The 13,458-nt window shown below is 38.6% G+C and overlaps 1 protein-coding gene across 1 annotated transcript in view; it reads right to left on the bottom strand.

Annotated features, from left to right (window-relative positions):
- Positions 1-329: 329 nt before the first annotated feature.
- The window catches only part of LOC100777704 (vacuolar protein sorting-associated protein 54, chloroplastic), a 58,902-nt gene continuing 45,773 nt past the window's right edge, over positions 330-13,458 (bottom strand). Inside the window, exons 17-19 of the mRNA XM_003533782.4 lie at positions 1,856-1,936; positions 1,497-1,751; positions 330-625 (exon numbers count right to left, since the gene is read on the bottom strand). Of these exons, the coding sequence (XP_003533830.1) occupies positions 1,613-1,751; positions 1,856-1,936 (220 nt within the window). The 3' untranslated portion in view covers positions 330-625; positions 1,497-1,612. The remainder of the gene's footprint in view (positions 626-1,496; positions 1,752-1,855; positions 1,937-13,458) is intronic.

The raw sequence follows: 13,458 nt of genomic DNA on the forward strand, positions 1-13,458 counted from the left end.
AACTATATTAATGTTACAATAGCACATTTAACAATACAACTTTTTATTTATATAACAGATGGACAGTATCATTGCCTAATGCTTACTTACCATTTCAGCACAATCAAATGCACCTCCTCCACCATTGAATTATTATTTGATTAGGGCAAATATCATGTCAACACTTCTCCGTTCTTGACACCGGTTCTAACCATAACACTTTCAAAGGTGTATATTTGTCTTTATTCTATTGCGAAGGTTTTGTTGTTCATGAAAAACTAAAAAGAAATCCTCAAATGAAGGTAGGTACTTCTTGTAACTTGTAAGAGAACCGCAAATATACACTTGAATAGAACACACAAATCGGTAATATCACCATAGATTTCACGAATCATGTACATATTGATGCATCGATAGCCATGGCTGAAGAAGCAAAGGGATAGATAGATTGGGGTGGGGGGGACAAAACTTAATTCATTCGCTAAATCATATATATTTTCGACTTAACATTACAATTATGGAGACAAACCAAGAATTTGAATATCGACATCGACTGCTACAAAACTTGTTAAATGACCAACCACGGCTGCACAATGCTCAGAAATGATACATTACCTTGTATATCTACCACAGACCAACCAAAGGCCTGAAAAAAAAAAAGAGAAAATGGAATTCAGATTCTGTCAATGAAAGCTAAGGAACACTTGTGTATAATGCTCTCATCACAACAAAATATTTAATCCCCCGTTCATATTTTACAAACAATCTACTTGAGGCTTTCTGTCAGATATTTAACACTGCAAGAAGAGTAGATCACATGATTTTTAAGCCTGTGAAAAGTGGTAAATAGATCAAGGACATTGGAAGAAGTTATTAATAGAGATCTTAGGTGAATAATATTTCGATGAATTTGGTTTTTAACTAAGCCTAATAGTATCATGATTCATGTAGCTGATCTCACCTAATGGGATAAGACTGTTGTTATTTGTTTCTGTTTTCATTCTTATCTGCCGAAACAAAAACTAATCAAAAGTCTACTACCTACCCTATCATACCAGCCAGTTAGACTTCATGCAAGCGACATTAATATAGTCAACTGATTCCCAACCTAGTACCTGAGAAAATATTTAGAGGTTCCTGTGTGCATATCCTATAATTTTCATTAATTTTGATTAGTTATCATTTAAGCATGTCCACCTAACTATTTGCTACACGGAACATTAACTTAAAATTTGGCATACTATTCTTTTAAGAAAAATTATATTATCATGGCAACAGTGATGAATCATTCACCTCAAAGTGAAATAACATAAATTCAGGCAAGCCACAGACCCCCTATTTTTTTGGTATAACAATGGTAATAGGTTTGAACCGATGACCTCATCTAAATCAACTTAAGCCCCTCACCACTAGCCTGATCCTAGTGGCTTTCCTGGGTCCCTATTTGAAATTAAAATGATTAAGATAACAAGAATTCTTGTGTGTAAGCTAAGAACAAAAAGTAGCAAAAATATTACCTCAATTTAGTGTTACACGAAAATGCAGAGTGAAGAAGGTTTAAATCACCCCCATATCTTCCAAAGTATGTTAGCCTTCCCACGGAAGGAATTGAATTGCTACTTTACAATACAGTTTACTGAACAGCATCATTTCCAAATCTTTTCACCAAGAATTCATCCAGCTGACCCCAGTTTGGGGTATCAGATTTACTCAAATCACCCAATGGCAATAATCGTATGCATTGAAGAATATGTTTGACATCTCGATATAGCCTAGCAAGTGGGGAAAATTTAAGACATGAAAACAGTGTCACTGCATTTTCTAAACTGCCTTAAAAATTTATTTCTTCATAATATAACTTCACAAAAGTAAATACCTATTCTGTGCTTGAGGAGTGCTTATATCAAATCTTGAAAATGCTTCAGAAATTTGTGAGTGAAATATAACGACCACTTGACTGAAAAATAACAAACGTGAGAAGTGAGTTGTAGGTATTCATGTGATGTTAAGCATTATACAATCAATTTTCTTTCTAAGCAGAAAGTAGTGTTTCTTTCTTTCCTTTTAAATGGGAAAATAAAAGAATTTTATTTCATAATTCACCACAGAAAATAATGTAGATCTAAGAAATTTAACAGTATAACAATAGTAATAAATATTTTGTAATTCTCTCAATTTAGAAATGAAAAATTATCCCTGCCTCCTTTTCCCTCCAAACTCTATCCAAAACATACCCTAATTGGTTATTTAATTAATAGTAAATCAGGATTACCCACTTCATGATCTTTAGATATAATATGTCAACCATAGAAAAGAAAATATTACTTCATTAGACACCAGAAATCAGACAGTGAATAACAACAGAGACACCAACAAATCTCCACCATTAAAAGAACCATTTATCGGTTGGAAAACTAATTTAAAACTCAAAGCTACTACACTACTTTTTGCAAAACTAGGTTTCTTATCAACTAATTATAGATAAGGCCTAGCAGAAAGAAAATAATCAGTCACCTTTTGTTACGTACTATTAGAATGAATGTATAAAAATAATTGTTACAAACAGTTATTGCAGGACAGTTAGGACAATTAGTATAAGCTAACTACTTTTCTTTCACTAACAGAATTCTGTCAGTTAGTTGTTAGTTAGTTTGATAGAATTCTGTTAGTTAGTTGTTAGTTAGTTTGTGATTAGCTTCTAGGTCTAGAGGTTTATAAATACCTCCTTTGTAACTGCATTAAAAACTAACCTTTTCAGAATCAATAATATCTGTTTTTCCTTTTTCTGTTCTCAATGTTTTCTCTTATTCTCTCTGTTCTCTTAGTTCTCTAAATCTGATGTGGTATCAGAGCTTGTTTCTTCGTAAAAGCTCTTCTCTTCAGTTTATCGAGCTGCACCTTCACATCCATGGCTTCCGCATCTCAAGGTTCAGTTTGCATTCATTTCCGACATCGATAGCTGAGAAATTGGATGATTCCAACTATCTACACTGGCGACAACACGTCGAACCAGTCATTAAATTGCATAAGCTGCAGAGGTTTCTGGTTAATCCAGTCATTCCGCCTCAATTTCCCACAGAAGATGATCAAATCATGGATCGCGTTAATCCTGAATACAAAGCCTGGGAAGTGCAGGACCAAACGTTGCTTGTTTGGCTTCAGTCGATACTCTCAAAGTCTGTCCTTTCTCACGTGCTAGGCTCAAATCACTTCTATCATGTATGGGAGAAGATTCACGAGCATTTCAGCCTTCATACCAAGTCTAGGGCACGACAATTACGGACCGTGATGCATGCTGTCTCACTCGAAGGGAAAACAATGGATGAGTACCTTCACAAAATCAAAGGCTAAGTCGACGAGCTTGCTGGTGTTGGAGTTCCGATACGGCATAAGGAGCATGTTGATGCTATTCTTGAAGGTTTACCTTCGGATTATGCACCAGTTGTTTTTGTGATTGAAAGCAAGAAACGTACGCCACCAATTGCAGAGATTGAGGCTCTGCTTTATGGCCACGAAACTCGCATTGTTTGGTACAATCGAGACACTCAGATGCTTGCATCTCCATCCCTAAATTACACTCAAGGTTATTCGTATGGAAGCTCATATAAAGATAATGATTTTGCTGGCTCTAGAAGAGGTTATGGTTGTGAATATATGTATACATGATTTTGATGATGTCAAAAGAAGAATCAAACAAGGCTCATTTTGCTTCAAGATTAATACAAGATTGTTTCAACAAACAAAGCCTTGATTCAAGATTTCTTCAAGATCAAGCCTTGCCTCACAATGAAAGGTTTCAAGTCATTCAAGGCACATGTAATTGATTACCAATACATGTAATCGATTACCAATGGTTTGAAAGTGTGTAATCGATTACACATCATATGTAATCGATTACCAGAGACTCTGAACGTTGGGAATTCAAATTTTAAATGGAGGGTCACAACTGTTCAAGAAAAACAACTGTGTAATCGATTACACTAATTCTGTAATCGATTACCAGAGAGGATTTTCAAGGAATATCGCCAACAGTCACATCTTTTCATTAGATTTGTGAATGACCATCAAAGGCCTATAAATAGGTGACTTGGACACGAATTTTATGAAGAGAGTTTTGCTTGGCAAAAATGTCTTATCCTCTCAAAAGACAATGAGAGAGATTCCAAAAGAACTTCATTGTCAAATGCTCTCTCAAAAGAAATCCTTGGCCAAACACTTGCAAAATCTATAAGGATTCCTACATGATCTTTATTGTAATATTCTTCTCTTGAAGAGAGAATTCTTCTTCCATTCTTCTTATTCAATGAGATTGGTTAAGAGACTGTGAGTCTCTTGTTGTAAAGGATTCCTGAACACAAGGGATGGGTTGTCCCTGTGTGGTTCAAACTTTGTAATGGATTTTACAAAGATAGTGAAAATCTCAAGTGAGTTGCTTGAGTACTGGATGTAGGCACGGGAAGTGGCCGAACCAGTATAAAAATGTGTTTGCATTCTCTCTTCCCTTATCTCATTTATGTTATTGCAATCAATTTTGCCTTGCATGTTTATAGAACATTATTAAATTGATTGTTGTTGCTTCTTCTGCATTCTAAGCCTATCCCTCTTAAGATTATTGAGGCCACAAGGTCCAACAATGGTAGAAGTAATGATGGTCGTAATACTTCGTTTGATCGAGGTGGTGGTCGCGGTGGTTCTGGAAGAGGCCATGGTGGAGGCAGATTTGCTAACTTCCAGTGTCAAATCTGCCTCAAGTATGGTCATACTGCTAATGTGTGCCACTTTTGTTCTGATATGAATTTTCAAACCTCATGAGTCACTCACCTTTGTTGATCCAACTACACTCCAACAATTCCTTATTCGATTGCCATGGGTAGGACCTCAAACACTTGGGTTAATCCTAACTCTAAACTAGTTACTCAGTCCTCCAGCCAGCCTAGTGTGATGCTTACCAATTCGACACCTCAGGATAATGGTCAAGCTAGCTCAACATGGATTCCAGATTCTAGAGCTAGTTTTCATGTAACTGTGAATCACAACATATCAAACAATTGTCACATTTTGATGGACCTGATTAAATCTTTATAGGAAATGGTGAAGGTTTGAGTATTTTCAACACTCGTACTTTATCATTTTCGTCTCCTAATGACTCTTATAATAAATTGTTACATGTTCCTTCCATTTCCAAAAATTTGCTAAGTGTCAGTCAGTTTGCTAAAGATAATGTTGTTTTCTTTGAATTTCACCCTCACTTATGCCTTGTCAAATCACAAGGGACCAATAAAGTGGTCCTTCAAGGTGTTGTGGGTGCTGATGGTCTCTATTCTTTTCATAACATCAAACTCTAGGATCACAGACCTCAGCTGTTATCAACAATATCTTCTACTGCTAATAAAGAGTCTACTGTTACATCTAGTTCTGGTTTTTCATCTCCTAGCACTGTTAACCTTTGGCATGCTAGGTTAGGACACCTTAATAGTCATGTACTAAAACTTGTTCTTGATCAATGTAACATTTCATCATCTAATAAAGTGATTTCAGATTTTTGTGCCTCCTGTTGTGTGGGAAAATCTCATAGGCTGTCTTCCCATGCTTTCACTTCAGTTTATTCTCCTTTAGAACTTGTCTTCACAGATTTATGGGGGCCTTCTCATTTAACCTACTTTGGTTTCAAATATTATGTATCATTTATTGATGCCTTTTCGTGATTTACTTGGATATTTCCTATTAAAACCAAAGCTGAAACAATGTCTGTTTTCCAAACATTCAAGTTATCAACTGAACTTCAACTTAACACTAAAATAAAAAGTGTTCAATCTGATTGGGGTGGTGAATATAGACCCTTCTCTGCTTTATTAGTTATCTATGGCATTTCGCATAGGTTAATCTGCCCACACACTCATCATCAAAATGGTGTAGTTGAAAGGAAGCATAGGCATATAGTTGATCTAGGACTCACATTACTTCATCATGCAACTCTACCTCTACAGTTTTGGGATTATGTTTTTGTCACTGTAGTCTATTTGATTAATAGGTTTTCATATTTAGATCTGTTTTCCTCTTCCTCCAGTTCAACACAGAATATTACTTCCTATTTCAGCCTCAATCCTGACCTATCTTCTCCTGTTTCAGCCTCTACACCTTCAGTTTCCCAAATACCTTCCACCAACTCCCTTTCAGCTCCATCCGTTCCTCTTGGTTTCTCTCCTACTGCCTTAAATCAAACCTCATCTGAATCCACCTCCCCTCATCCTCAATCATCCAATATAGTGTCATCTAGTGAATCTATACCAACTGCACCTTTCCCACTCATCCTCAATCATCAAATACTATGGCTCATAGTGAATCTGTGTCTGCATCAACTCTAGTTCCCATTAGCACTCATCCTATGCAAACTAGGTCTAAATCTGGAATACACAATCCGAGGCTGCATCCTTCATTATTTCTTACTCATTCTGAACCTAAAAGTAAAGCAGGCCTTGGAAAGTTCAGAATGGTTTGCAGCTATACAAGAGGAGTATAATGCTCTAATGAGGAACAAAACTTGGGATTTAGTTCCATTACCAGTTGGTAGACAAGCTATTGGATGCAAGTGGGTCTTTAGAATAAAAGAAAATGCTGAAGGTTCAATTAACAGGTACAAAGCTAGACTAGTTGCTAAGGGATTTCATCAAGTTCATGGCATTGATTTTCATGAAACATTTTCTCTTGTGGTAAAACCAGTTACAATTAGAGTAGTTCTAACTCTTGCTCTCTCACAAGGCTGGGACTTATTTCAGCTTGATGTCAACAATGCATTTCTAAATGGATTACTTGAGGAGACTGTCTATATGACTCAACCTGCAGGTTTTGAAGTTGAAGGAAAATCCTTGGTTTGTAAACTTAACAAGGCTCTCTATGGGTTAAAGCAAGCTCCAAGGCAGTGGTTTGACAGGTTAAGGTCAACACTAATACAGATTGGGTTTGTAGGAAGCAAATGTGATCCCTCTTAGTTCATTTATACACATCAACAGCACACTGTCTGTATTCTAGTTTATGTAGATGATATCATCATCACAGGAAGTTCTAACTCTCTCATTCAACAGTTAACTTTGAGATTGAATACAGCCTTTTCTCTCAAACAGCTAGGTCACTTAGACTATTTCTTGGGGTCAGTGTTGTCAAATAGCAGTTATGGTGGCGCCATGGCGTGGCGGATTTTTGAAAATATACCACCAAATAGCGGTGGCGTTGCGGGTTTCAAATGGCGGCACCATGGCGGCCGCCATAGGTTTAACAGTGGTGGCGGAATGGCGGAAGAAACATTTTTTTTTTTTGAAAATTTTCCAAAAATGACAAATTGGCTCATCTTGGGCTGACCTGACCCAACCTTAAACCCTGGGTTTGGAATCCTAAATGAGATGAGCAGCACGACACACACAAGCACCACACGAGTTGTCTCACCTCGAAATCGTGAGTTCCCCCATTCGCAACAGCGACGACAATGGACGATGACGGCGACGCGAAGGTGACAAGTTCTCTTTTCCGTTTTTTGTTTTTCTGGTTCTATTTTTTTTTTTTTTTTACTTGTTCAGCCCTCTTCTACTATCTACAATGATTGAACCTTCATCTATTCTAAGTTTGACACTCCTTTTTATTTTTTGGTTATGTTTTTTTTTTAATTGTTCATCCCTCTTCTACTAATTACAATGGCTAAACCATCATCTAATGCTGCAACAAGGAAAAATAGGACAAACCCTAGTTGGAAGTATTGTCATCCACTTGTGGAAGGGGATACAAATACTGTTGTTTGTAATTACTGTGGAAAAATCACAAAGGGAGGAACAACGAGAGCCAATTGGTTGGGAAGTCAGGTAACATTGCATCTTGCAAGAAAACTCCACCAAATGTAGTTGAAGAGCTCAAGGGATATATGACTAACAAAAAAATTGGGACCACTTACAGTAGTACTGGTAATGGTAATGTGCCAAATATAAGAGATTTTGAATTTGGTGAACCAATTGGATGTGATGAAAGTGAAGATGAGTTTGAGGACTCTTGCAATGCTACTGCTTTGGCCGCAAAGACAAAGTGTGAGACTAAAAAAGGACCAATGGACAGGTTTTGTAAGAATCCAAAAACTGCAATCAATCGGAGAAAAATGGAAATGTTGAGGCAAAGGAACATAAGAGAGTTAATGGATAAGAATGAAGTCTTGAAGGTGCATCAATATATTGCTCGCTTTTGGTACCAAGCTGGTTTGCCATTCAACCTCATTAAATTGAAAAGCTTTGAGAATATGGTTGCAGCCATTGGTCAATATGGGCCACATTTGCCCATTCCAAGCTATCATGGGGACAAAACCGGATGCTTCAGGCGGATATTGACCAGCGGACCCAAACCACTGGGCGTCTGGTTTGGCCTGCTGCTGACAGGCATGACGTGGACCAATTGGATTGCGACAACAACCCAGAGGAGATCGACGACTTCCAGGCCCCCAACAACGGTCATTTGATCCAGGAAAGGGAAGTATTAATTGCCTCACCCCACACTGGGTTTTGTGAAGACATACAAAAGGAAAAAGGCATCGTAGAGCAGAGGGAAACAGATATCGAGGTGGCAGAAAGGGAGAAGCAGAGAGAAACAGCCTCTGAGGTGGCAAATATGAACCAGAAGAAGAAAGAGGGTCAACGGTTTTGCTTGGAGACTCCTCCTTTATCCGTAGGCCCTTTATTTCAAAAAGAAGGGAGGGAGTTGGGCCAGCAAACAACAGGCCCAACTACATCTGCTCTGAAATTTTATATTAGAAGAAAAGGAACTAAGGAGATTAATGTAGAGGCCCAATCGGCTCTGGATCCTCCCATAAAAATAAGTTCCCAGACTTATGAAGCTCCTCTTGTAGATTTCAGCAGGGACCCGAGTACCAGCATATGTAATCAGGATTTTCTGGAAAAACAGATGGATTTAGTTAGTGATATGGGCCTCACTTATGGTCAGGAAACTCAAAAGGTTAGAGACCTGATGATCCAGTTGGAGCAGAGAGATAAAGTTGTGGCAGTTGAGAGGGGTATCATGAAACATCACTCATGATTATCCTTTCATACAATTGCAGAGGGTTGGGAAGAGGGATCAAATGGAGTGCTATAAGGAGACTTAATCTAATTCACAAGATTGATCTTGTTTGTATTCAGGAAACAAAAAGGGAGATTTTTGATAAATTCATCTGTCAGTCAATGTGGGGGGATTCCACTGTCTCTTGGGACAGTGTACCCTCTGTTCAGGCAGCTGGAGGTCTTCTATGTTTATGGAACAATTCAATTTTCCAAGTGGAAAGGAGAATTAAAGGTCATAGCTTTCTTTTTTTAGATGGTATATGGGTTGCTGAAAACCAGAGACTTCACATAGTCAATGTGTATGCTCCTTGTGATCTCCCTGGGAAGAGAATTTTGTGGGAAGAATTAAGACAGCTGAAGGTGGCCAATCCAAATGGTGTTTGGTGCTTCCTTGGAGATTTTAATAGCATAAGGAGCCACGAGGAGCGTATTGGATCATCTCAAAGGGGGGCTGATAATTCTGACATTTCAGAATTTAATGACTGGATTTCAGATATGGATCTTCATGAAATCAGAGGTTTTGGTGGAAGCTTCACTTGGTTCAGGCCTAATGGTTCCGTCAAGAGCAGACTTGACAGATTCCTAGTGTCAGATCAATGGCTAGTCATATGGCCTGACACATCCCAACATGTTCTTCACAGAGATTACTCTGACCATTGCCCGGTAATTTTGAAAACTAAACTGGTTGATTGGGGTCCTAAGCCCTTTAGGGTGCTGGACTTATGGCTCAATCAAAAAGGATATCAAAAGCTGGTGCAGGAGTCTTGGTCTAAGGACCAGCAGGGTGGATGGGGGGGCATTGTCCTTAAAAACAAGCTGAGAAATCTTAAAAATACCATCAAACAATGGAGTAAAGCTAATGCTGATATCAATGCTAATAGAATCCAGAGTTTGAGACAGAAGCTTAATGACTTGGAAACTACAGCTGGTGATAGAGCTTTATCTCAAGAGGAGGCCAAAGTCAAGATTCTACTGCAACAAGAGCTGTGGGAGGCTTCAAATGCTTATGAATCTCTGCTGAGACAAAAATCTAGAGATAAATGGATTAAGGAAGGAGATAGTAATACAGCTTATTTTCACAAAGCTATAAATGTTAGAAGAAATTATAATGCTCTCCAGGGTCTTTTCATTGATGGGAATTGGGTTCAACAGCCAGATCGTATTAAGAATGAAGCTTTTAATTTTTTCCTTCATAGATTTTCTGAAGATAAGAGGTTCAGACCCACCCTTGATGGGGTTTTCTTCCAGTCCATTGATCAGAATCAAAGAGAGGGACTCATTGCCCCTTTTTCTGATCAAGAGATTAAAGATGCTGTTTGGAGTTGTGGTGGAGATAAATGCCCGGGTCCCGATGGTTTTAATTTCAACTTTATTAAGGCTTTTTGGAAGATTCTGAGACCTGAATTCAGGAGATTTGTGGATGAGTTCCACTGCCATGGAAGCTTTCCTAGAGGCAGCAATGCTTCCTTCATGGCCCTTATCCCTAAATCAAATCATCCTCAATCCTTAAATGACTACAGGCCTATTTCTCTCATCGGCTGCATGTACAAAGTCATATCCAAGCTTTTGGCAAACAGGTTGAGGACTGTTATTTCGGGAATTGTTGATGAAAGGCAATCAGCCTTCATAAAGGATAGACATATCCTTCATGGAATTCTGATCCTTAATGAAGTGGTGGAGGAAGCTATGAAGACAAAGCAGCCAGTTATGGTTTTTAAAGTGGATTTTGAAAAGGCCTATGATACAGTATCTTGGTCTTTCTTGGACTACATGCTGTCAAGACTAGGCTTCTGTACTAAATGGAGACAATGGATTGCTGCCTGCCTTCAATCAGCATCTATTTCCATTTTAGTTAATGGTAGTCCGACTAAAGAATTCGCTCCTACTCGAGGTCTGAGACAAGGGGACCCTCTAGCCCCTTTGTTGTTTAACTTAGTGGGGGAAGGTCTCACTGGAATGATGAGACAGGCCATTGAGAAAAATCTGTACCGAAGCTACCTGGTTGGAAAACAAAAAGAGCCTATTAATATTCTCCAATATGCTGATGATACTGTCTTCATTGGCCAAGCTTCCTTGGAAAATGTTATTGTTTTGAAGGCAATGCTTAGAGGCTTTGAGATGGCCTCTGGTCTGAAAATCAACTATGCTAAGAGTCAATTCGGAATCTTTGGAGATTATGTTAATTGGGCTCAAGATGCTGCTCACTTTCTGAACTGTAGGCAGATGGGGATTCCCTTCCACTACCTGGGCATCCCCATTGGAGTCAGATCCTCAAATCAGGTGGTATGGGAGCCTTTGATCAGCAAATTTGAAGCTAAACTCACTAAATGGAACCAGAAAAGCTTATCTATGGCTGGCAGGGTCACTTTGATAAATTCTGTTTTGAATGCTTTACCAATCTACCTATTATCCTTCTTTAAGTTACCCCAAAGAATAGCTGATAGAAAGGTTTCTCTGCAAAGGAATTTTATGTGGGGTGGGGGGCATGATCAAAAGAAGATCCTTTGGGTCAAATGGGATGAAATTTGTCTCCACAAGAAGGAAGGCGGTTTGGGAATCAAAAATCTGATCAAATTTAATGCTGCTCTCATGGGAAGATGGATCTGGGAATTACATTCTAAGCAGAACCAGTTCTGGGTCAGGGTTATAAATTCAAAGTATGGGGGATGGCCAGCCTTGCAGAATGGCAGAGTTCATTGCTGGGACTCTCATTGGTGGAGAGACCTCAGGAAGCTATATCAGCACAATGACTTCAACATTATTCATCAAAATCTGGTTTGGAAGGCAGGTTGTGGGGATAAAATTCGATTTTGGAAAGACAATTGGCTGGGAGAGGGCTGCAGTCTGGATCATAAATACCCTCAGCTCTTTACCATTAGTAAGCAGCAGAATGAACTTATCTCAACCATGGGTAGCTTCCACCAGAATATTTGGAGATGGAATTTGAAGTGGAGGAGACACCTATTCGAACATGAGGAGGGAGTAGCTGTGGCTTTCATGGATGAGATTAGTGCTTATCCTATCCAGTGTCACTTGAAAGATACAGTTCTGTGGAAAGCTGAACCTACTGGATTATACTCTACTAGGTCAGCTTATAGACTCCTATCAAATCAGAATACATCTGTCTTAGATGGGAGGAACTTTCAGATTATTTGGAGTTTAAAAATTCCCCCAAAGGCTGCCATTTTCACTTGGAGGCTTATTAAGGATAGGCTCCCTACTAGAGTTAATCTTCAAAGAAGAAACGTGGGTCTGCAGGAATCTTTTTGCCCTCTTTGCCTGAGGAGCAGGAGGAGGCAGGCCATCTTTTCTTTCACTGCACCCAAACTATTGCTCTGTGGTGGGAAACCTTGAGATGGATTCAGGCTATTGGAGCTTTCCCTATTTCTCCAGCAAGTCATTTCAGGTTATTTTGTGAAGGTTTTGTTGTAGGGAGAAACCACACTAGATGGTGTGGGTGGTGGATTGCACTAACTTTTGCTATTTGGAAGCATAGGAACTTACTGATTTTTCAGGGTATTCCTTTTGTATCTTCCAAGGTGATGGATGATGCCTTATTCTTAGCCTGGTCCTGGTACAAAGCTAGGGATAAAGATCTAAATATTCCTTTTAACCATTGGTCTTCCAACCTTATGGAGGCCTTTGGTTAACTTGGGTCTTTAGCTGTTGGTGGGGTTTTGAGATGGGTTTATCCATGTTTTTTGGGAGGCTGGCAGCATAGCTGCTGTTGTATTTTTATTTAGTACTTCTGGTACTAATGTTTCATATTAATAATATTATATACTTTCTGCCTTCCAAAAAAAATGATATCAGAGTTCCACTCTTGAAGAAGGAAGTTGAATACACTAAAAATTTGATGAAAGGCCCTAGGGAGCAATGAGTCAAGTATAATTGTACTATTATGTCTAATGCATGGACTGATCGGAAACAAAGATGCATCATTAATTTTTTGCTTAACTCTCAAGCTGGTACAATGTTTTTGAAGTCTATTGATGGCTCTGATTTTGTGAAGACAGGTGAAAAGCTTTTTGAGTTGCTTGATGCTATTGTGGAGGAAGTTGGAGAAGAGAACGTTGTTTAAGTTGTAACTGATAATGGGAGCAACTATGTTTTAGCGGGTAAGTTGTTAGAAGACAAAAGGAAACATATTTATTAGACTCCTTGTGCATCCCATTGTATTGATTTGAGGCTTGAAGACATTGGGAAGCTTCCCTTGATAAGGAAGACAATTAGAAGGGCAATTAATCTAGTTGGGTTCATCTATGCCCATTCTAGTACCTTAAGCTTGTTGAGAAATCGTACAAACAAGAGGAAATTGGTGAGACATGCTATTACTTGATTTGCCACTTCTTATCTAACCTTAGAAAGGCTCCACAAAGAGAAAGCTAAT

The sequence above is a fragment of the Glycine max genome, chromosome 9 (assembly GCF_000004515.6).
Source record: "Glycine max cultivar Williams 82 chromosome 9, Glycine_max_v4.0, whole genome shotgun sequence".
In the NCBI taxonomy this organism is placed as follows: domain Eukaryota; kingdom Viridiplantae; phylum Streptophyta; class Magnoliopsida; order Fabales; family Fabaceae; genus Glycine; species Glycine max.